The 25,166-nt window shown below is 40.6% G+C and overlaps 1 protein-coding gene across 5 annotated transcripts in view; it reads left to right on the forward strand.

Moving 5' to 3' along the window:
- The window catches only part of LOC125231450 (histone acetyltransferase KAT6B), a 47,262-nt gene that overhangs the window by 7,250 nt on the left and 14,846 nt on the right, over nucleotides 1-25,166 (forward strand). For 4 of the 5 annotated variants that reach the window (XM_048136910.1, XM_048136911.1, XM_048136908.1 and 1 more), the window contains exons 2-4: nucleotides 10,553-10,711; nucleotides 23,416-23,591; nucleotides 24,237-25,153. In XM_048136910.1, coding sequence (XP_047992867.1) covers nucleotides 10,553-10,711; nucleotides 23,416-23,591; nucleotides 24,237-25,153 — 1,252 coding nt within the window. The remainder of the gene's footprint in view (nucleotides 1-10,552; nucleotides 10,712-23,415; nucleotides 23,592-24,236; nucleotides 25,154-25,166) is intronic. The other variant, XM_048136912.1, reaches the window with a different exon arrangement.

Below are 25,166 nucleotides of genomic sequence, written 5' to 3' on the forward strand. Positions count from 1 at the left end.
CAATGTTTTACCATGCCTATCAGCCGCTCATAAAATCCACCGTGCCACGGTGCTAGTTGACATATGAATTTCCACTGGATGTCATTCTTAACGCAGAATGGCTGTTGTACCATTTCAGCAACTAACTTGAAGCAAGTCGCATTGTCTGAGTATATCCGTTGCGGCTTGTTTCTCGCAGCTATAAACCGTCGCAAGGCTAGGAGACATTCTTCAGCTGAAAGATCCTTTACAAGCTCAAGATGTATGGCTCTTACCGTCAAACACGTGAATAAAGCTATCCATCGCTTCTCTTTGCCAGTCTGGGTACTCACAAACAGCGGTCCTAGATAGTCAACACCAGTATAAGTGAAAGGTGTGTTATAATTCACTCGTTCTGGAGGTAGTGCCGGCGTAGCTGGTAAACGGTATGGACCACCTCCGTGTTTGACACACTGGGTGCAGCGTTTTAACACTTTCATCACCTGGGCTTTCCCCTGTGGTATCCAATAGCGTTCTCTGATGATACTCAATGTGTGTGGAGCACCGACGTGGTAGTTACTCTCATGGGTCTCCTTGATGACTCTGTCGGTGAACTCAGAGTTTTTTGGCAGTAGTATCGGATACTTCATGTCATAGCTCCAAGTGGTATTCGCCATACGTCCACGGCACCTCAGAAGGCCGTCTACATCGACAAAAAGATCTAAGTTTCGTGCTAAATGTGTTCTTTTACCATTTAGTTCTTCTTGAAAGTGACGTTTTTGTAGATCTTTTATCTCAGACACTCTTTTGTTAACAGTGGTCTGCTGCTGGATACCCTCTTCACTCTGATTCTCAGGATTGTCAAGTTCCATGGTTCCATCAGTAGGATATTCACCATTCTCTATGTGTGTGTTCAAATCCTGAGTCTCCATAGGTTCGTCGGGATCACTGGGACTTTCTTGCTCCAGGGCTTCACGTTGGTCAATGTTATCACCAGTGGATACTTCCTGTGTCGGTTCACCTGGGTAGTCACCCAGGACCTCCCCAACGGAAAGAAGGTTTTGATGTGACTCATAGAGTCTATTCTGGGGCCAGCAGGATTCTTCTTTGACAAGAAACTCTGGTCCGTTAAACCAAAGTTGTCTTTTCTCTTCAAACAGTTCGGGTCGTGTCGCAATGTCAGCAGGGTTTTGCTTTGTGTGGACGTAGAACATCTCTGTGTTGGGGTGGTCACGCTTTATTTCATTCACTCTGTTAGCAACAAAGGGTGGAAGCAATTTATTCGACCTCATCCAGCTGAGTACGACCAAACTGTCTGACCACAAATATTCTTTCTCAATGTCAAGATCAAGATGGTTCCTTACATATTTCAGGAGTCTACTTCCAATCAGAAATCCTAGTAATTCCAATTTGGGAATCTTCAACTCATCCTTGTCTTTGGTCTGTGACACGTGTGATTTAGCCATCAAAAGGAGACTGATTTCCCTTGTCCATCGCCAACCACTCTGAGGTAGATGACCGCAGCATACGCGTCCTTGGAAGCATCTGTGAAGCAGTGTAGGTGGTACTTAAGTCCATTCCTCGAGACATCTGTCCCCACATACCTAGGTATCTCTGTAACCACTATAGACTTCAAGCTTTCCATGACATTCTCCACTGATTGTGTCAGCTCTGTAGGCAGTTCTGTGTCCCATTTACATTTCCTTTCACAGATATTCTGGAAGATCAGCTTCATTGACAACATGAGCGGGCATACAAAACCGCATGGGTCATACACACGTGCTAGAGCCCGAAGAACTTTCCTCTTTGTGTTTATCAGAGGATCTGTGCTGAAATGGTCTTCAGTTACATTGAGTTTCAGTGTGTCTTCTTTGACATTCCACATTAGTCCAAGCACTTTGACCTGCCCATGTTTCACCGATCTATGATGTTCTGGTATCATGTCCATGAAACTCCGGTTATTTGAGATCCAGTCTCTCATATTCATAGACAGTTGTTCAAACGTTGTTCTAGTTTGCTCATAGATCTGCTTAGCCTCCTGCAGGTCATCAGCTCCCGTCACTAGATTGTCTACATAGCATTTGTCAGCAACCTTTTCCAGCAAAGCCTTATTTGTCGTGCTTATGTAGTGACGGATTGTGGCTGTCAGCAAAAACGGACTCGCGACGACTCCAAAGGGTACCCTGCAGAACCTCAGATATAGCAGGTTATCTTCGGTAGCTTCCTTGGTTGTGTCCTTTAACCAGAGGAACCTTGTAACATCACGATCATCCTCTTGAAGTGCCACTTGTAGGAACGCCTTCTCAACATCAGCCAGTATGCCATACCTCTTTGTTCGGAACTTCAGTAGTAATGCAGTAAGGTCTTCCAACATAGAAGGTCCACTGTAAAGGCACTCATTTAGGCTTTTCTGTCCAGTAACTTTGGCACTAGCGTCATACACTATTCTACCCTTGCCATCTTGTTTGACCATATGATGAGCGAGGTAGTGGACTGGGTGGTCTCTGTCCAGGTCTGGTCCTCTCGCTACAACCTCAATGATCCCTAGGTCAAGTTGTCCTTTCAGTATAGAATCATACTCATTGACCAATGGCAAGTCCAGCCTTTTCAGGATACTTTTCAATCGACCCAAGGCCAAACCAAAGTTTGATGGCAGATCTGGTGGGTATTCGATCCAGGGCCACTTGACTAAGTACCGGCCTTCTTGATATTGGACAGTCTCATTGAAGTGACGGACTGCTTCTTCTTGCCTCGTAGCTTTAGGTGAGTCCGTAATCCCTAGGTTCTCTAACGACCACAAGAATCTGACATCTATGTTTCTTAGGGGCAAGTCTGGCTCATTGAAATACGGGCAGTTAGGGGTATGACATTGACAATATGTGACTACCGAGAGGGCTTCGCTTTTCTCTTCGATAGTAAGTTTTCCTGAAGGCACCCACCCAAAATCAGTATCCAATAACCAAAAATCTTCTGAAACCTGTATTTTTCTTCCTGTGAGGATCGCGCCAAAGTAGTCGTTCCCGATGAGTACATCAACCCCCTCTCCAACCGTACCATCATCAGCAACAATGTCAACACCAGGATACTCAAATGATGTCACTGGTACTCTGTCTGTTATCCTGGGTACTACATTCACAGTAAACTGTTTGGTGATATCACGTTTTGTCTGTATGCTGACTGTAGTTGAAGGGGATGACGTCTGCTGAGGTTCAGAGGCTCCAAAGGTGAAAATGAGCAGAAGATCCTTTTCATTGGTTGGCAGGTTTAACCTTTTTGCAGTCGCTCGGGTAATATAACTACGTTGGCTTCCACTATCCAAAAAGACTCTTCCTCTGATGGCCTTCCTAGTTAGCGGGTTTTGAAGGGTTGCCACTGCGGTCAACGGGAGCTGGGTTGGGACAGAATAAGATCAGGTGATCTCCTTTACAGCGGAAGCAAGCAATCTTGCGTTTGCAGGATGATGCTGCATGATTGCGTCGGAGGCAGTGCAAGCACCTTCCCTTCACTTGTTTTTGCCTGGCTTCTACTGTGGTGTATTTACGGCAGTCCCTGCTTGCATGTCCTTTCCCCTGGCAGAACAAGCATGATCTTAGTGCCTTCTTCGGAGGTTGTGCACCAGTGTTTCCTGGATGTTTTCGTTTACGGCTACTTGATGGTCTGACTTCAGTACGGACTTGCAGTGCTTCAGTCGTAGTACCTGGTACGGCAATGAACTCAGTGTCACCCACAGAAGAGGCGGATTTCTCCATAGCTGTTATAATCCTGTCTAAGCTACTTCGTATGGCTGACAAATCAGTACCTCCTCCTATCAGATGATGTTCGTGGATGACCTTCTCTGGAAACTTTGATAATACCAGGGATCTCAGATGGTTCCCTCCAATCGGCTCTCCGAGCTTTTCTAACACACGGATGTTGTGCTCTATATTATCCAGCACGCTCCGGCAACTCGCGCTAGTAGAATCTGCCTTCCGGAGGCTGTTAAGGGCTGAATAATGAGCATCAATGAGGGTGTGTGTCGAGCCGTACCGTTTCTTTAGGGTTTCAACGGCAACAGAATAGTTTGCGTTGGTTGCAGCTAATCCGGATACGGTCTCTAACGCTGAATCTTTCAGGCAGCTCAGGAGGTACATAAGCTTTTCAGATTCCTGTAAATTTCTCTGATCCACGTTAGCAACAAATCGGTCCCAAAATTCGCACCACTTTAAGTGGTCACCGGAGAAGGAAGGCAGGCTCAGTTCTGGCAACTTCGACTTGTTGACTGACTCATTTCGCCTTTTGTTGAGTTGGCATGCCGTTTCTAGGTCTGTCAATATGTCTTCGGCCTTGAGCTGGTCCTCGGTCATGCCAACTATGTCCGCCTCCGGTACAACCCTTAGGTACTGAAAGATCTCTCTTTCGAAGCTGTCCAAGCACTGTCGTAATTTTATATGGAGTCCTGTGAACTGGTCTTCACTAACGGCTCCATTAGCCTGAAGTTGTTGCAAGAGGGCTTCGGAGTCCGCAGTAACTTTTGTTAGTCGCTCATGGCGCAACTTTACTCGGCTGTATAAGCTTGCCATGGTGACGGCTGAAAATAATTAAAACAATTGGCTAATTGCACTACACTACAGTTTCATTTATAAATAATTATTAGTCTATATCAAGTTTATATTTTCAATAAAATTTTAAAAGTAGGTAGTTATACTTCTTGGCGGAGGCACTGCCGTACATCCATTTGCTTTCTTCGACGCAATCCTTTGATGTTTTTATGTCAAATGTTTTCGATAAAATACATAGATCATCGGCAACAAACTCACCCGGTCAGTCGTTTTGTTGTACGAGTAAACTTTTTACTCCCTTGTCTCGGGCGGCGGACCGAGAATGCCCACGAATCGTGAACTAAGTATTTCCAATTTGGCCGGGTATATTCCCTACTTTGGTGCAGCTGCAATGTACATAGAATACCATAATTACTTCATCACACTTAAAACTCGTATTTGCAGAAAATAAAGCCAAACTTGGTCGCCGGGTGCGTCATGGCGGCTGAACCAAGCACCTTACATGTTTACCCGTACCTGAAATGTTGCTGCAACTCGCTTTGAGAATAATTCCCTTTGCCAAACTGGAATCTTAAATCTCAGGGCGTTGAGATATCTCTTAATACACTAAATAAGACACTTTCTTCTCGCTAAACTCACTTCACTTTGCATTTGCAACTTTGAATACCGCGAAAGTTCTGATTTTTTCCTTTCAACTTCGATGATACTCGCCACAGAGCAGAGCAGTGCAATGGTGCGTTCCGATTCCTGATCGCGTTCGCAAGACTCCTTGACTGTCACAAAATAGTAAATCCAATCGACGCGCTAAATAAATACGCATTGTTACAATTGATGTGTATTATTTGCTTAACAAGAATTATTTATCGTTGTTTGTCTTAAAAAATAAATAATTTTCCTGGTTGGTTTATTTGCCAGTGCAAATAAATGATCGAATCCGAACGTACTCTTGAGATCACAGATAAGTAATCACAGTAAGTAAGTAAACCACACGTAAACAATCATCCTGCAACAACTGTATAAAATACAACATGGCCAACATAACAAAAAATAATTTATAATTAAGTTTCGTTAAAATAATTACATAATAATTATTATATTCTACACTTAATCTAGCTTAGCCTAGGGTGCACCCTTTTACCGTCTAAATGAAATAGGTTAAAATAAACATGCTATTAAATTAAAACAACTTGCTCCTTTTCCATTTATTTATTGATCTCGTCGCAAGCTGTGAAATAAGCAATGATTAATATAGGACATATTTTCGAAATAAAATACGTCACCCAAGTACCTTGAGCTCAACCAATTCAAAAATTAATTTGACTATCTTGGCAACAAGGACCTGTTTTAAAATGATCTACAGATGGAATAGCCAAAACTGATTTGGCTTCCCGTCATCACAAATCCCAGATCATCTTCACCATTTGTTGTCGCCCCCTTTATACCCGACGTTGTGTAACACACATGCCTGAATCCGACTTGGGTATGGATCCGCGTGGGCAACAAGGGTTCATCATATCAGTAATACATATAACGCCATGCTACATGAGAGTAGGAGAAGGGGTCGCTTTCGACCACACTGTTATATGTATATTTACTCCAGAGTTGGCATCGCACGTCTGTTAATGAGAGTCAAGTCTACTGGCCTATCCAGAGTGACTCTCCCTGTACGATCGGTTCGCCTCCAGACTAAGTACTAGCTGAACATATAGTACTCTGGTGTCCTACACACCACCTGGACGTGGGGGCGCTGCCCCCACGGGGTCCTCCATAAGCCTGCCCCCACTAGACCCGACCCTTACTCCAACTCATAACCGACCGTACTACATGCTTTGCCTGTGTGCTTCCGGTACACACTCCGGGGAGCCCTACGCTCCCCAGTCCAATGTCCTTGTATTATTTGTCTAGGTAGACACCTCAGGATTGGACTACGACTTAGTGAAACTACGTTAACCAAAGGCCGTTGGCTAACCCTTTGTTCCACTCCCATGTAGCTAGTATTGTCGATTATACAAGTATAAATATGTGTGTAAACACTCACCAGGGCAGGCTCCTGTAACGGCGTGGAGGCGCTACATGTACTCCTCATTTCATACACCCCGCGCCGTCTCACGCCACGTGCACGTACCTTGCTTTTCTTCCAATGGCGCCAATGTGCTTCCGTCCCGCCATTGGAGCTGTCATTCGAGCTGTCCGTGTTGCCACATGACAAAGTAGTAACCTATTCAATACCACTTACCAATTTACATCGCGCTCGGCGCGACACTTTCATGCGGGTCTTCACGTATGGAAATAACCCAAAGTCACAGGGTGCAAGATCAGGACTGTAGGCAGGGTGCTCCAGTACTTTAATGCCAGATGCCCTCAGAAATTGCGAAGTAGCGCCAGCTCTATGAGCTGGTGCATTGTCGTGGTGTAGAAACCACGAGGCGAGTCCCGACTTCGGTCGTCGATTTCTCAGTTCTTCGAATAATTGAGGCAGACAAATCTCAGTATACCATTGACTTGTAACTGTCTTCTGTCCACTAAGCATCACTGATTTTACTAATCCTTGCTTGTTAAAAAAAACAGTCATCATTATTTTTTTCACCGACTTCGATTTCCGCACTTGTGTTGGTTGCTCTTCGTCTTCGAAGACCCATATTTTGCTTTGCGATTTAGTTGGCACGTCGTAATAATAAATCCAGGTTTCGTCACCCGTGATAATTGAACTGACACTCTTGGATTGGCCATTGTCAAATTGTTTCACCATAGTTTGCGCCCATTGTACGCGATGTAGTTTTTGGTGCTCACTTAAGGTGTGGGGTACCCACAGGGTACAAAGTTTTTTTACACTTAAATGATTCGTCACAATGTTGTGCAAAGAGGATACAGGAATATTTAAGAGTTCTTCTAACTGACGATATGTGATTCGGCGATCTTCTCTAATAGCTTTTTCCACACGAGCTATGTTTTCTAGCACTTGAATTTCTGCGGGTCTTCCCGGTCGCGGGTCGTCGTCTAGCTCAAAATCCCCACGTTTGAACTGTAAGTACCATCGTTCCACAGTCCTCACAGATGGGGCTTCTGGACCAAAAACAAAACACATCTCGTCAAAACATTCTTGCTTAGATAAACCGCGCTTGAAGTTATAGTAAATAATAACACGATAGTCTCGTTTGCTCAACGACATGTTCTCTATTTTTTCTAATTTTACTTTGGACTATAATATTAATTCTAGGGAGCTGAAATAAATGTGTTTATTCCTGTAATTGACGACACTTAATGACGAACACATGAACTGTCGCTGTACGCTTAGCGTTTGCAGACACGTCAAGACTTGTTGAACACCCTACGTATTATATAAGTAAAAGTATGACTATGTGGCCTTATTTGAAAGTTAATTTTAGTCTCTATCGAAAAATGCCATGAAATTCATCTCATTTCTCATAAAAAAGGGTATTTTCACAAAAAAAAACCAGCGTGTATTCTTGATAAAATTAAAAAAAATTAAACACAATAAAATCAACAAATAAAAGAAAAAATAACTTAAAACTAAACTTAAACCCTAGTTTTTCCTCCCCTGGGCCTCTGTGTAGCTTTCAGGCCAGAGAACAACCCATATGTAACCTTTACCTCCCCTTTTAAACTCGTCTAGGGTATCAAACCTAGAGAACCCGTCAAATTGCATCCCCGCTTTTTTCTTTGTAACCACCGTAGACTGGCGATTATTGATTTTAAGAAAATGGTTGATATTGTTTCTTAAAGGACTTTAATTGTACTTTCAAATGATACCAATATTGATAGGTTACGATGAATAAGATTAGAGGTATATCTGCTTGAAACGAATTTTGCGCGAGGTGTAATTTGGTAGACGCCGAATGTATGGGAACGCGTGTCAAGCGGTACTCCCTGCCGACAGGTATGTTCTTGTAGTTTGCTTATTTATTATCCGATCGTAGAAATTTTAAAAGCAACAGATAGCTTAATAATGTAGCTAAATGATTTATATAACATATTTTTTAGCTAAGTGGCCGTTTTCATTGCCTTTTTGAGTCACAAAAATAAAAAAGAGAGTAAAAAAAAGTATTTTTTGCATTATTGTTAATTAAAAAATAACTAACAAAACTATACTTTTCACTTATAAGAAATCTTAATCAGCATGTTATACGCTTTCAATCGACACCTCATTTTTCAAAATTGGATAAGGGGTTCTAGACAAATTGGCAAAAAATTGAAACCCGGGACCGCGATCTTTGTGACGTCATAGTTAACCCCCCCACAGTCTGAGAATGCGACAAGTCATTATTTCGTACTCAGTAAAGTGTACCGATCACAACGATACCACTTGTCAGCAGTATACTCTCCAGTCACATCAACTTCAAAACTAGACGACTTTTTTCAATTCCGCCGCCTTACTATGTAGATAATAGCTATAACTACAGTATATCTCTAATGTGGGTACATGCTTAATCTCCTACCTATGCATCTTTTTAGTTTGAACTATATACTCCATACATAACAGTGGTCTATGTCCTGTGGCAACTGCAAGCACAAGGTTACATATAAAAATTAATATTTTATAGATGCATGTGAAAACTGCCTTATCTGCAATGTGACTCAAGGGCCCTTCTGTACTGGAAAGCCACATTTTTATTAACATTGTCACAGAACATTAAGATTTACAATTCTTTCCAGTCAAAAGCTTTGTACAACTACAAACCAATTGGGTTTTTGCTCACTAACATTCAATGGCGGGGTCAACGGCCGCCATTTGATCAAGGTTGTGTTGCATAATGGTCAGATTAGATATGGACAATTAATCTTATACCCGCTGACTCAATTTCAATAGGCTTAAACTGCTAAATGATTAGTGATAAATAAATTAAAAAGTATATCTTTGCATTTTATAAAGCTGAAGATTTAATTGATTTTGGTGGTGGCATTTATTAGTGTGAAATAAGTAGGTAGGTACCAGTGGCGGGGCGTGAAAATTTTCGTTGGTAAAGCCGGAGGGGTTTTTGAAATCTGTTTTGTATGGACTTCTACAGATACTACAGAATTTTAGGGAACCCGTTGCGAATCGAGTTGTATCGACGCTCCGCCACTGGTAGGTACTATGTTGAACTTTGTTTTGATTTTTTAGTTGAGCTCAGCCAGCACAAAAATAAGCTGCAGTATGTAAAAATTTCCTTAGTATTTTAACAAAACAAACTATGATGTCTGGTACTGGCAAAACAATGATGACTCAGATCCTAGGAATAGAAGGTGACAATCAGTCAAACAAATATTTTGTGAGGAAAGATATATCCAACAGCACTAGTTATAAATAAAATAATGATGAAGATCTCAATCTTACAAAGTACTGAGAAAGTGGTGCCTTTTTGTAGGAAATTTCACATTTGCAAACTTCTGTACACTGTTATTTTATTTATTTCACTAGTTTCTAGACCTAATAATAGAATAGAATAGAATAAGAATAATTTATTGAAAAAAACCTTATTGCTAATGTTACATTGCATTTACAAATAATAATTGCATCATTCAATGACTATTCTTATTTAATATGTATTTTAGTAAATTATTAATTGATTTTTCTAAGCCTGATGATAATCGTTTAGGATGTGAGAATGTGTCCCTCAGAGACAAAAGGTTCTGGCTTGATCTCCCATAATAAGACTAGCCCCTGACTGGAGCAAATTATTTCTTTCTGATGGACAAGTAACTACTTGAAACAAAATAAAAACAAATCTTAATTCAAATATATACATTTAAGAAAGACAACATTGTGCCAAAGATGCTGGTAGCATTCCCTTGTTGTTTGTTTGCTCTCATGCCTCTCATATATCTTTTGTCAAACTTAAAATTCTCCTTTTGAAAAAAGAATAATTTTTATTTTTTTAAGAAATAGAAATACTTTATGTTTTCCTCAATAATTTGTAACTCAAACTTAGAAAACACCTCATGAAATTAGCAAACACACTGCAACTGGTGGTACAATTAAAATAAGATGTGAGTTTTATGTCGTGGCGAGATACTGTCCCTTGAGATGTATACCTGACCCTTGCCCTTACTTCCAGAGCCCCGAAGGCTTGCCCATTTGCGCCGAGTGTCTGGGCACGGAGTCTCGCAACAGTAGCGGCGACCCCGAGCCGCTCATCAGCTGCCAGCAGTGCAAGTCGTACGCGCACCCCACGTGCCTCAACCTTCTAGACCACACCACTCAAACTACTTTAAAGGTAGGTTTAACAGAATATTCTAGATCTTTATAAGTCTAGGCACGAAGGCGACCCTGACATGCTCATCAGCTGCCAGCAGTGCAAGTCGTACGCGCACCCCACGTGCCTCAACCTTCTAGACCACACCACTCAAACTACTTTAAAAGTAGATTTAACATATTCTAGATCTTTATAAGTTTAGGCACGAAGATAACAGCACGGCGACCCTGAAATTCTCATCAGCTGCCAGCAGTGCAAGTCGTACGCGCACCCCACGTGCCTCAACCTTCTAGACCACACCACTCAAACTACTTTAAAGGTAGGTTTAACAGAATATTCTACATCTTTATAAGTCTAGGCACGAAGATAACAGCATGGCGACCTTGACACGCTCATCAGCTGCCAGCAGTGCAAGTCTTTAGTACACTCCACATGCCTTCTCGACCACACCGCTCCAGCTACTTTAAGGTGTTGTAGGACCTTTTAAAAGCCTTCAGTGGTTTTTAAATGCTGGGTTCTCTTTATTGGTGACCGAATGGTCAATAGACACAGGGGTTCCAGGATTGAAACTTCAATATGAAGTAGACTATTTATTTCAAATAGGTACTGATTTACAATGGGTGACTTGACTAAACGGCTAAGTATGGAAGTGGTGGTTATGGTAGCGAAGATGATGAAAGAGACAATTGCAATATTTGAGCAGTTAAAAAGGTTGGTTAAGTTAGGTGCTCTCATTGGCCGCGGTACATCGTAGGTGGTACGCTCCTATTGGCTCTTTATAAATCTTACGGCGTTTAGGTATTGCAATGGAATAAGTAAGTTCTATACAAATAAAAGGTTACGTTCGCAACAGGTTGCAACTCTGGTTCTGGCTGGACCACACCAGACCACTTTTAAGGTTGACTTAGTTTTATAGGGAATTTGCTTCTACTAGGAGGCTTGGAGTATTGGAGTTCTCCATAATTTTAATTAGGCCATGCCATTGCCAAGAGAGAGGGACGTTGCTTCCTTTCGCCTTGCCAAATGTTAAAACAATAGTCGCTTAAGAACGCTCTTAGAGCATCGTTAAAACTTTGTCAACAGAGTTTTATAAAATCATTTCGTTTTCCCTAATCGGTTATTGTTCCTACTTTTAATGCTAGACTATGGTCTGAAACTTAGCATAATAAAAATAAAACACTGTCGAAACAAAACATAAATCGCGCGCAATTTTTTAAACGGCTTTCCGATTAAATCTTGAAAAGAAAACGCGACGAAACTTTTGTGTAAAAACAAAATTCAAACAATTGTTAAATTGTTGGCGCCAAATTTAATTAACTGGGTACAGGTAGCCACATAAATCGAACCATAATCGTTTTGGTCAGTTTGGTCACTACACACGCTTTTGGATCTTAACAATACAATCGCAAGTAAAACAAACCACTTAAACAAATTGTCGTCCGAATCACAGGTACCTACAAAAACGTGAGTAATGAAAAGGGTGTTTTGTTTTCGATGAGTCACTCAGGCTATATTTAGCTACAAACTTTTCCCATTCTATCTCTTGCACAATGTTTTGAAATTATATCAAGACAATCTGATGTATATATAGGGTAGTATTATGTTATAAAATTACGGAGCGTCCACAGCTTACGCAATTGTTTGCAACGCAAGTGATACAGGATAATTACAGGCTTTTCAAACATTTAGCAGGGTTATTTTAAGTGACGACCAAAGAGTCCAGTCTACAAAGTTTTTTACTAAACCCTCGTTTCAAGCACTGACGTCCTAAAAGTTCGCGGTATGTCTGTTTACAATGTAATCGCTTGCCGCTTGTTGGTTTGCGTGGGATAAGTTTTTCGACGGTCCCACGGGAACAAACGGGATAAAAACGCCCTTCCAATGCTTAAAATAATCTAAATAAATATGTAAATGTGATGCCTCTTTCTAAATGTGTTGGTTAGAAAGAGATGAGTATTAATCGATTTAAACTACTGTCTTAGCGCATAATATATGTTATGTATTAGATCGACGCGTCTGTGAATTTTGGGTCAGATGTCCCTGTCTGTTCAACCAATTATATCATTACTTAATTTATTTTAAACAATTAATGATTCAGACCTATATGTTTGATCTTTAAGGTGTGTCAAATGTTAGACTCTCTAGACATGATATGGATCGAATATGCCACTGACAAAAATTAAGTTTGGTAAACTGCTCACCATACCTTTATATTACGTAAAATTAGGTAGGTACGAATATTACACGGTCGATAAATTCTGGCACGAATTAAATTTTCATCGCTTGTTATAATGTCAGAGTGCATATTATGGCATTGCGGTGCATCTCAAGGTCAAGCTTGGGGCGGTAAGGCAGGTGGGTCGATCGATAGATGGACAGCAGAAGTATTGTTTAGATTCCACCGTGACGGTGGCATTTGTATAATTAAAAACCTCCTAAAAACCGGTCAAGAGCGTGTCGGGCCACGCTCAGTGTAGGGTTCCGTAGGTTTCCGTATTTTTCTCAAAAACTACAAAACCTATCAAGTTGAAAACAATTTTCCCAGAAAGTCTTTATAAAGTTCTACTTTTGTGATTTTTTTCATATTAACAGATTGTTCAAAAGTTAGAGGGGGACACCCACTTTTTTTTAGGGTTCCGTAGTCAACTAGGAACCCTTATAGTTTTGCCATGTCTGTCTGTCCGTCCGTCCGTCCGTCCGTCCGCCCGTCCGCCCGTCCGCCCGTCCGTCCGTCCGTCCGTCCGCGGATAATCTCAGTAACCGTTAGCACTAGACAGCTGAAATTTGGTACCAATATGTATATCAATCACGCCAACAAAGTGCAAAAATAAAAAATGGAAAAAAATGTTTTATTGGGGTACCCCCCCCTACATGTAAAGCGGGGGCTGAATTTTTTTTTTATTCCAACCCCAACGTGTGATATATTGTTGGATAGGTATTTAAAAATGAATAAGGGTTTACTAAGATCGTTTTTTGATAATATTAATATTTTCGGAAATAATCGCTCCTAAAGGAAAAAAAAGTGCGTCCCTCCCCCTCTAACTTTTGAACCATATGTTTAAAAAATATGAAAAAAATCACAAAAGTAGAACTTTATAAAGACTTTCTAGGAAAATTGTTTTGAACTTGATACGTTCAGTAGTTTTTGAGAAAAATACGGAAAACTACGGAACCCTACACTGAGCGTGGCCCGACACGCTCTTGGCCGGTTTTTTCCTTTAGGAGTGATTATTTCCGAAAATATTAATATTATCAAAAAACGATTTTAGTAAACCCTTATTCATTTTTAAATACCTATCCAACAATATATCACACGTTAGGATTGCAATGAAAAAAAAAATCACTCCCCACTTTACGTGTAGGGGGGGTACCCTAATAAAACATTTTTTCCACTTTTTATTTTTGCACTTTGTCGGCGGGATTGATATACATATTGGAACCAAATTTCAGCTTTCTAGTGCTAACGGTTACTGAGATTATCCGCGGACGGACGGACGGACGGACGGACAGACAGACATGGCGAAACTATAAGGGTTGACTACGGAACCCTAAAAAGTACTTACCTTTTTAAAACAGTATGATAAAATTGATATGCACCGACGAATAGAAACATAGTGCGGGGCGGAGTGTCCTTAGTAATGTAGTGTTTTCATACAAATGAGACGTTCATTATGAGATTATATTCTTGAGGAAGATTTTGTGTACTGGGACAGGTGGCATGTACTAACATTACAGTCGCCATCAAACACATCGGAGCTACCAATGCCCTCATAAATATCGGAACATGCACCTATATTGTCAAGATGTGCGAGAGCAATATGACTGCAATATAAGTGCAATATGTCAATCGTTGCAATATGACAACTGTACAAGAGGGACACGGAAGCACACATTTGATTCTAATATAAACTGTAAACAACCTTCCGGGCCGATTATTTATAAATTGAACTAATTCGTATGTTGATCTCAAAGGTAAGTTACGCTCAAACTTCAACGCTATTATCATATAAATGGATTTAGGAAGGCAATAGCCGTTACGTCACCTTTGAAGGAGTTAATAAGTATGCAACGATATTTTCCGGTCCCTGAAGTTGTTCCACATTTATTTATTTAAACATTGTACAAAAGGCGAACTTAAGGCTAGAATGGTTTCTGACGCTGTAGTTAATTACTTGATATTTTTTTGACGTTTGTTGATGGTGATGCTTAGAGATGTGTCAACCCGGTTTGCCAACCCGGTTCAAACCGAGTTAGGCTCAACTCGGCCCGACTCGGTTTGACAGTTCACCAAACCGGTTCCAACGAGCAGACGGAACGCAGCCGAACGAACGTACCGATCGGTCCCCCTCCCACATGACTCAACTCGAAAATGTTGATAACGAAACCGGCAATATCGGTATCGGAACTGCAAGCCAGCGAGTGCAAGCAGGATAGTTGTACTTTCGCGCGGAAGTGGCGCCACGGCCAGAATCTGAAACACACTCCCGGTCCGACCGACCGTGCTCGCTTTGGTTTCAAATCAATTATAACAGATGGTGCTGTTTTTCCTAATAATAAATGGGGAAATATAACAGTTTACAACTGTAATTAAATGCTCCCGCTATTCTGCCGTTGCCGCCCTTACCGATATTCTGTGAATTCTGTCTCCGTTACGAATATTTTGATGAAATGAAATATATTTATTTGCATTAATTTAGTTTCAGTTTAGCTCGTTCAAACACAACTTTAATTTTAAATAAATAAAAAAACACGTTTATATCATGTGTTTCGGGCATAACTTGACTCGACTCAACCCGACCGACTTGATTCGTATTCAATTTTGACGAATCGCTTCACACGGGCCAAACCTAACCGCTACATTAATACGCTAAGGACCGTCGTAGCAACTCGGTTTGGTCAAACCGGGTTGAAACCGGTTTACGTAGAAAATCAAACCGTTCAGCCCGGTTTGCGATATTTTCGGTTTGGCACATCTCTAGTGATGCTTTTTTTTACGTTGATGTAATCCTCGAGTTCTATCATATCGAATGTGAATATTATACATAAACTTCTCCGTACCGTGAGTAAAAAAGATGCGTAGAGGTCACGATAGCGATAGTGTTATGTCAACTAAGCGCATCTTGCAAGGTTCTCAAAAGGACAGGTGTTGATGTTAAAACGATAGTCGCGCTCGCGATGATGCGTCGGAATGAACAAAAAATAATTGCCGAAACGAAACATTTCTAAAACAGTTTGTCATTTTTTATATAATCCAAAAGGTAACTTAAGGAAAAGACAACGTTACTTGGCGAAATGCAATGAGTCATTATAAACTGACGATGTGCAAGTTACTGAAAGTTTTAAAAAAACCATGAAAGTTTCACAAGAAATACAGGAAATTTAAATTTATGACATGGAAAGTTACATTTTTTTCCCTACGAAACTTTTATCTCGCAATTTAGAATTTCGCCGGTAAATTAGTACCTATTATAAAATAAAATTAAGAACACAAACTCTCTTAAAAAATTATAAATTGAAATAGGTGGCCGAGCCGGGAATCGAACCCGGGTCTTCAGCTTACGCGGCTAACGTATTTACCACTAGACCACACGCCCGCCAAAAAATAATTTGATTTGTTCCCTTGTTCTCTTAAAAAATATTTTCCACTTTTTAGTTCGATTGCTATTAAAGCGTGTTTTTTTAGTTTTTTCTATACCTGTGTAACGTGCATCAGTTCAGTCGGATTCAAAAAGAGCAGGTGTCATCGTCGGATGCGCCGGAACGTTCAATTAGAAATTATTGCCGAGGGCGACAGTCGACAGCATTTATGCGCGCACGCACGTTGCAATGCAGACACAACGAACCGTTTGCCCAATGAATGGATTGGATAATTTGTGATCTGTACTTAAACCGGTTATACTTCTGTAACAGTTCTTCCCTTGTATAAATACTTATTTTATGGATTTAATTTGAAAACACCGTAACATGACGAAATGAGATGTTCACTGAGTTACAAAATACATGCTTATGAACATACATCGGGGTTTTGGGAGCGGGAATGATTTACACTAGCCCAAAAAGGGTGAAAACGACGAACAACAGACATTACTATAACATTTCTAGGTACATTTGGAGCCAGATACATAGTTTAATCTATATTTCAGTAATTTAATTTACTATAAACAGAGTTATAAATACACAAATTCATTCCCGCTCCCAAAACCCCGATGTATGCTTATGAATCTTGTAATATACTTAGTCCTTGAAAAATCGCTCTATACCTACTCAAAGCATCCAGATAAATATAGTAGAATAGGAATAGAAATTTTGTATGAGCGGTCAATCCACTCGCGTCTGTTTTTTTTTATTTGCCGCCTTTTCTACGTACCAGTTGACTGCACCGGGATCTTAGTTATTTCATTTTTTCTTTATTTTTTAAACGGTTCAGTAGTTCAGCAAATAATCTATTCTCAAACATGCAATGAAATATTGTCTTTACGTTCCTTAAAATGGGCTGGGAAGTATCGCTTTTTGGGCGCAACAACTCGAGAGGACTGTAAAGGGATTTCATATTATTTTTCAGGCCTAGGCCTGCAAAGTAACTTTTTTGTTATAAAATATTGTCCTTTAGAGCATTTTTTTTATTTCATTGTATGTTTGAGAAAAGCACTATACATGCCTCGGCGTGAAAACGGATTCCCGGCCTCGTATCCCTATCCGTATATACCCACTTGGCCGGAAATCCTCATTTTCCCGGCCTCTGATGTAATGTACTATAGCAGTGTCGCTGTCGTGTGAACAACCCTGACAAGAATTTACAAGTAATTATCGATCGGCCTAAGGCAGCGTTCCCACTTATGCGTCGCGTGTCTCGGGGCGCGCAAGGGGCGTCCGCGCCACGCCGCTTAAGTGTAATTCAAAAAACGTCTCCTCAGTACATTTTGTATAGGAAAGACGTAAGACGTGCCCCAGGTGGCGTGGCGGCGGCGGGGCGCGCGCCGCGCCGCTTGGCGGCGCGCCTTACGTCCTTCCTATACAAAATGTACTGAGGAGACGCTTTTTGAATTACACTCAGGTGGCGTGGCGCGGACGCCCTTTGCGCGCCCCGAGACACGCGACGCATAAGTGGGAACGCTGCCTAAGACAAATTGTTATGATATACCCGTGCATCCCAAGGTCAGGTGTAGGGCGCGCGGCAGGTGCGCGATCGTTAAAGATGGACACAAGATATAAGAGTCTAAACCGCCTCCAAAATGCTCACAATGCAATATGCAATCGGGGTTTAGCTGGCATTATAAAATTATATTTTTAAATTTCATGAAACATTACAAAAACTTTACGTATCACGTATTGGGTACTTGGTTTTGTTTCTATAGCCTGACAAGTTTTTATTTGACCCTCGCCGCGTTGCGGATTTTTAGCTGAACTAATTTCTTTTACTGGCAAGGATTAGTATTTGACACCCGTCGTCGAAAGTTATCGAATGTCAGTGATGTAAACAAGAAGTAAATAATTTAAATTTCCTAACGGTTTCATCGCAATTTTCCCCAAAATAATAATAATAAAAGTGAAAATAATTATACTGAACGTGATAAATTACGTACAACAAAAAAGGATGAAGGATTTCACAGCATTTCGATACCAATGTTCTGAAATCGCTTGTTGACATGTCCGGTACTGACAGTTTATAGTGCGGTTCTCCTATATTGATTAGTTGGTTTCGCGTTTAGCCTAATATATGTTTTGTTCTTATTTAAGGCGTCTGTAGCTCTGCCGTGAAAAATATTTATAGAATTAAGGAGGCCGTTCCATAATTGCCACCAGTACAGAACAAGGTCCCACGCAAAAAGAAAATAAACCTCGACAATTTCGATTAAGGCGCAATATTCATGGATTTTAGGCTGTGCGAAATAAGTTGTGGGGTTTAAAAGCTTGCTTTTTAATTTTAATTCTCTAAAACCATGTTTTAATTTTCTATAAATATTAACGGGTAACCAGTACACGCTGTCCCTATTACATATGACGTCGGCACATTATTGCCATATGAAAGCGGTTTGTACCGACACTGTTTCAGGGTCAAATAAAATCTTGTCAGGCTTTATAAATAGATAACGAAAATAAAACAAGTAGTAGTACATTTTTTATTTAAAAAATACAAATAATTCTAATAACTGTTGAAGTACAATGGCGAATAAGGTAATATCCCTTGTTTACGTACAAGTTTTGCAAAAATTCTAACGAAAATTCTACGTAGGTACACCAGGTACCTCCACCATTTTTAAAAATAAATATTATAGGATTTATAGGAGATTCTTCCACAAATTGACTGAGTATTTTGTATTACAATATTTAATAACGAAACATTAACGGCCCGATTAGAGCTTCAATATACGTCAGAAATTAGCTTTAGATACGATATAGATCGTATTGACTGTAAAAGTGTTTATATTTTCTTGAAGAATGTTACATTTTTCAGTTTTGACACTGACCGATACTGTTGCAATTGTATAGCGATTTAGCGATGGCTTACGTTCGTGTGACTAAATACATTTAGTTACAAATGAAACTTAATTACCGAGATATAAAATCCACTAATACACTGTTTTTGTTAGTATCGTATTCATAAGTTCTTTCACCGGATATGGAATGCAACTATGCATGCAGTCAGCGACTAAAGAGTTAAAGAGCAAATTCCTTTAACATTTTATGCGTAATTTATTCTTCTACTGAATTCTCCTGACTGCAAGTAGGTAGGTACAAGGTATAGACATTTTTAAATATTTTTTTGTATATTTTCAACGTAAATAAATTGTTAGTATTGTTACCACTCACATATTGGGTACATATTAAAACTAGAAAAAAAGGTAGTGAAATCGTTGTTTCGTTTGAGTATTTAGAACGGAAGTCATCAAAATTGTTATTATCATTTGGTCAGATCTGCTTTGAAGCAGGAATACAGTAATTTTACTAATTTTGTCTTTTTAACCGACTTCAAAAAAGGAGGAGGAGGTTCTCAATTCGACTGTCGACTGAATGTTTTTTTTTTGTTTTTTTTTTGTATGTATGTTACTCGATATCTATAGAATCGTGGGTCGATTTTCAAAATTTTTTTTTTGATCGAACGGGTATAACCCCGAGATGGTCCCATTGGGACCAAGTCAGGGTCTGATGATGGGATCTTGGAGAAATCGAGGGAACTCTTCAAATGTTATAGGCACATGTAAGGTTTTTAGTGTATTTTTCAAAGGTGCACCAGTATTTACGCCTGACGGTAGTAATTTTATGTGGCTGAGCTGATGATGGAAGGTCAACTCCTCAATGGTTAGGAGTTAAAGGATAATTCTTTCACTACTGTACATATATTCAGACTGATACATATAATATCACTAGGAACCACTAAAAATCAACAAATAAATAAACTTTTTAACAAAAAATAAAACCGCCTTCAAAAATAAGCGCGTTACAAAACACGGAGAAAATAATAAACCTTTGAATTCAGATTTCTTATCGTATTGCAATAATCTAAACATCCAAATTATAAACAAATCAATTAGTTTTGAAGGCGGGGCCAGCCTGTGCATGGGTGGGAGGGGCAAACAGGTCTGGTACCGACTTCAAAAATAATTGATTTGTTTTTATAATTTGGATGTTTAGATTATTGCAATACGATAAGAAATCTGAATTCAAAGGTTTATTATTTTTGGCTTTTTAGTTTCTCCGTGTTTTGTAACGCACAACACGAAACAAAGAAAAAATCTTCATGTAACTGATTCAGAATGCGTACATTATTTAAATAAATCGCAACTGAGGCTACTGAGAGACGGTCAAGAAATGTCGATAAGACCAGTTATTCGCGGTAATGTATGCCTTCGTCGTGGATATAACATTAATCAAGTATGATACAAAGTGCCCGTTACTGTAATATTCTGTGGTTGCCTAATTCTCGTAGCTGATTCGATCTGCCTGGAGACGCATGATGAGAGCCGACAGCCGACCCCAGTTAGTTAGTTAGTTTTATTGGGCATTTTCCGCAAGTCGACATCCATTGTGCCTATTTAGCGTGAAATAGACGGGGTAGCACTACTCCAACCACCCCAGCTCCTCTACGAATCCTAGCAGTGTTTTCAGGTTGCTAAATACCTCTTTCAGTGTGTTTGGCGTACCTAGATACTTGTTCCTATATACTTCTACCTGTTTGCCAGTGCCAGCCGACCCCAAATAAAAATGGAAAAGGGCCAGGCAAAGAAGAATAGTTCATTCGATCATTTAGTAACTACATATTACATTCCTTTATCAAATTGTCTTGCATTAGATCGATTTTCATTTCAAATTATACATTCAGTTTGCATTTCACGAATGATTACAGGCAGTTTGCTTGCGGCGGAAGCAATTCCATGTTACTTGCAAATTAAGTCACTTAAATGGTTGTTATTTGCCAATCTTACGAATCATACAATTATTTCTCGTGTAGTTAACATTTCTGCTATTTTGACTTACAAATTGAGGTGTCATTTCGTAGCAAAAAAGTTAGTTAACTGTTAAGCGAGTAGAATTTCATTAATATTGTATACCATTTTGCTTAAATACGCTTCAATAAAATACAATTGGGATAAATTAAGGTGTAAATTGAAGTCCATCCCATACTTAAATATGTCATTATACTTAAATAGTACAGTACAGTATAACACAAAGGGTGGTTTAATTTTCTGGTTAAAAATTGATACAGCTTGTAGTAGATTAGCCTTTTCTACATGTCCAAGCCTGCGTTTCTATACGCTAACGAATGGATTCCTTTCTACTTATAAACTTATAATACTTATAAGTTATAAATACATACATTTATATTGGCCATTTTATAACGAATCTGTCTACTAATCTAAAGAATAAGTGGTGACAATATAGAAGAAAAAGTGGTGACCCGCCTATGTACCTTGCAACACAAATTAATTTTCGCGTAAAACAACCAAAAGATGTGGAAATGACACGCGTCAGGAATCAGCCGGTCCATTTCCTTGTTGCGGCCGAGTGATTCATGCGAATCACGCGTTCGAGCAACATTGCGATGAGATGATTATACTCGTGTATCGATAACTTTACGAAACGGGGCTGCAGTAACACTACAAACTACTTTCATTTATCGATTACGATTATAATATCGAAGAAACAGCAATAAAATTCGTGTAAATTAACTGCACCAAATTAAACAAAGCGAAGGAATGACATTATCTATAAACCGACTTAAAAAAAATGTTGTATTAAATTGTCAAACTATGGCTGATGATAGCACACATAGTTTACATGAATGCAATTATTTGAACGTTTAGCGAAAACGAGTCATCCTTTAAAATTGCCATTGTGAAATGAATTATTTTTCCTTTTGAGAAAAAGTTAAATTTGTAGTGACATAATTTTGTGTATTGAATCCTTTTCTACTACGTCCATTTTATTGCAAATGTCATGTAAAATAACTGTATCCGACTTTACAGTCTTTATTTAATACGGACCCTTTATTTAGTTATAAAATTATGTTATTATAATAATAACCACTTTAGAACCTTAAATGTCTCGACAATCACGGAGCGTGGCGGTTTGACAGTACTTTGAAAAATAAAACGATCTAAATTGATGTTAACTTATTTTTTGTATAAAAAAATGTTATATGATAATAAGTTTGAATGGCCTGTTCATTATTATTATAATGAATAACAACCAAAACTTACAACCGGTTACACTTAACTTGATTTGCAAATTCCAATGATTTCGTTTCGCTTCATTCACGAATCGTCTCATTTGGCGAATAAATTAATCGATAATTTATTCCAAAGATTGCTGTGTCCAATTTTGTCGATCGGACGGTGTTTAATTGACTGAAATAACCAGATTGCCAGGTTGTAAATTAGTTCTAACTTATGACCGATCAATAGTTCTAGTAACAGAAATAGTAGATTTCCTATTAAAATTGATCACTAGGTATTCGTTTTGAACCTAGCATAATGTTAGATCTGGGTGAATCAACGTTTTCTTGCTTTTTGCAAGAATTGCCCTTATTTATTGCTAGTTCTATTTTTGTGACTTTTAAAGTTTTAACCTGCCCATCGTGGATAAAGATCCTTATTTTACATACCAGCGTGCGTAGCTGAATGCACAAGCGCTCACGAAACGAAACGCTCTTAGATATCTATCTCTATCGCTCTTCGTATTGGCGCGACAGAGCCGGACTACCTTTCGCGGCGTTTTATTTTCGTTTCGCGTCGTAGAAATGCCATTCGGCTACGGGGCCAGATCAGGCAGAAATTAAAAAAACAATCCATTTTTTAATACATAAAATATGTGACCGTGAGGGATTAAATATCAAAACCTGAAAAACCACGTACCTTGTATATCTGTCTTTAATATGATAAGTATAGTTTAATTACACTAAAACCAAATAACATTTTCTTATCACATTTAGTCGAAGTATACGAAATTTTGCTGCCAAAGAAAAATTGATTCACCCATCTACAACATGACAATTTCTGTGATACCGTCGCGTAGAAACATGGTTGTGTACTATTTATTGTCAACAAAGGCAAAAGGGAGTCATAATATTAAATCATGTTTAGTTGCTATTTTGGAAACACCCTTCCAATCAGGGTTTGGTATTCAATGTTTTAGGTTGGTTCCATCGTAGGCCACGTTTTTGCCTTTGGCCAAGAGTAAGCCCATTTGTAAAAAAAAAAGTTGTACAACATCTGTTTCCGTTGCAGGCGCTGCGCTGGTCGTGCGGCGAGTGCGCGTGGTGCTCCGTGTGCGGCAGCGCGGGCGGCTGGGCGGCGCGCTGCTCGTCGTGCTCGGGCTCCGCGCCCCGCTACGCGCACGCGCACTGCGCGCCGCCGCCGTGGCGCTGCGCCACCTGCAAGGAGATGCCCGCTACTCCCAAGCGGTATGCACTTTCTATCATTGTACGGTTGACTCTCTCTACCAAGCCGTTGTCATCTGGATTCTACTTGCCCAGAATGGTATGCACCTCAATCGGCAATCACTTTTACATTATCACATTCCAAAAGTATCTACCTCATATCTGATAGGTATTACTCGTTATTACATATTGCTATTATTCCATAGTGAGTGTTCCTTCCCTATAATGTTTCTCCTAAGATACCTATCCGAGGAGGCTTAAACTTAAAATAAACAAAATACACATTTTACACATTTCTAAGCTTTACTTCAGCATGCAGCGTGCACATGTGTCAACCAAAAAATAACTCATTATAAAAATGTATCATGTCCTTTCTTGTCTCCTTGTTCCTATTTGTCCGTCGCCAAATCATCATATTACGGTCTTCTTCTCGAAGCAGTGTTTTTTATTTCATTTCTATATTTTAATTTTAATGGAGGAAACAGAGAACAGGGGGTCATGGAGAGCCAGGGGAGAGGCCTTTGCCCAGCAGTGGGACACTAAAATAGGCTAACAAAAAAAAAAAAAAAAATTTATTAAATTGTTCTTTAGGTTTGCCCACCAAAGCCTATGGCAATCTAATCATCAAGTCGTTGAATCGATTGTAACAGATGGTAACGTTTGGTGCAGGTCGGGCGCTGCGGGCACGGGGACGCCGCGGGGCAAGAAGGCGCGCACGCCGCGCCGCCCCGCCTCGGACTCCGAGCCCTCCGACGGTAATGACCCCCCCGCGCCGCTCGACCAGAGAATGTCCAAGGAGAAACAAAAGTTTTTCAGATTCAGCGCCTTCAACCTGCTCAAGCGGCGCCGGGACTCCTCCAGCGACTGGGAGGGCTGGGACCGCGCGCGGTTCAACGGCGTCCGCGTCACCCGCGTGCAGCGCCTCGAGTTGCGCCTGGAGCGGCGGCGGCGACGTCGAGCCTCGCCTTCATCCGGCTCGTCGTCGCCGGAGCCGGAGCCGGGCTCCCCGGCGCACACGCCGACCATCTTCGAGCGGCTCGCCGGCGACTGTTGCGGGGCCGCCTGGGGCTTCGCCGCCGAGGCGCAGAAGCAGCGCCAGATCGAACAGAAACCTGTCGAGTCGAAGCGACGCTCGGAATCACCTAGAAAACAAAAACTAGAGCCGAGGAGGATCGCTCGACGGCGCAGCAGATGCGGCGAGCGGTTGCTGACCACCTTATTCGACGGCTTATCGGAGTTTTACTCGGTGCGATCGGAATCTAGATCCCAGTCGAGGCATCGCGGGCGACCTCGAAGAGAAAAATCCGTCCGACGCGAATCCCTAACGGAAACCCGAGAGACCGAGCGACAGGTTTTAAAAGAGACCCGCAGTACTTTCAGAAAGCACTTAGAGACGCTCAAACGCGAGCGCAGCCCGAGCCCGTCCCCGTCCCCAGAGTGCATAATCCCGAAAGAGGAGTGCAACAGTAGTCTGTCGGCGTCCACGCTCGTGCGCCTGGCGGCGTCGAAGCGGGACTCCCCGGACGACAGCGAGAAGTTGTTCCGCGCGCTCGCGCAGGACCGAGCCCCGGCCAGCAATCAGACGGGTAAGGCGCCCGC

The sequence above is a fragment of the Leguminivora glycinivorella genome, chromosome 11, assembly GCF_023078275.1.
Source record: "Leguminivora glycinivorella isolate SPB_JAAS2020 chromosome 11, LegGlyc_1.1, whole genome shotgun sequence".
NCBI classification, from domain to species: domain Eukaryota; kingdom Metazoa; phylum Arthropoda; class Insecta; order Lepidoptera; family Tortricidae; genus Leguminivora; species Leguminivora glycinivorella.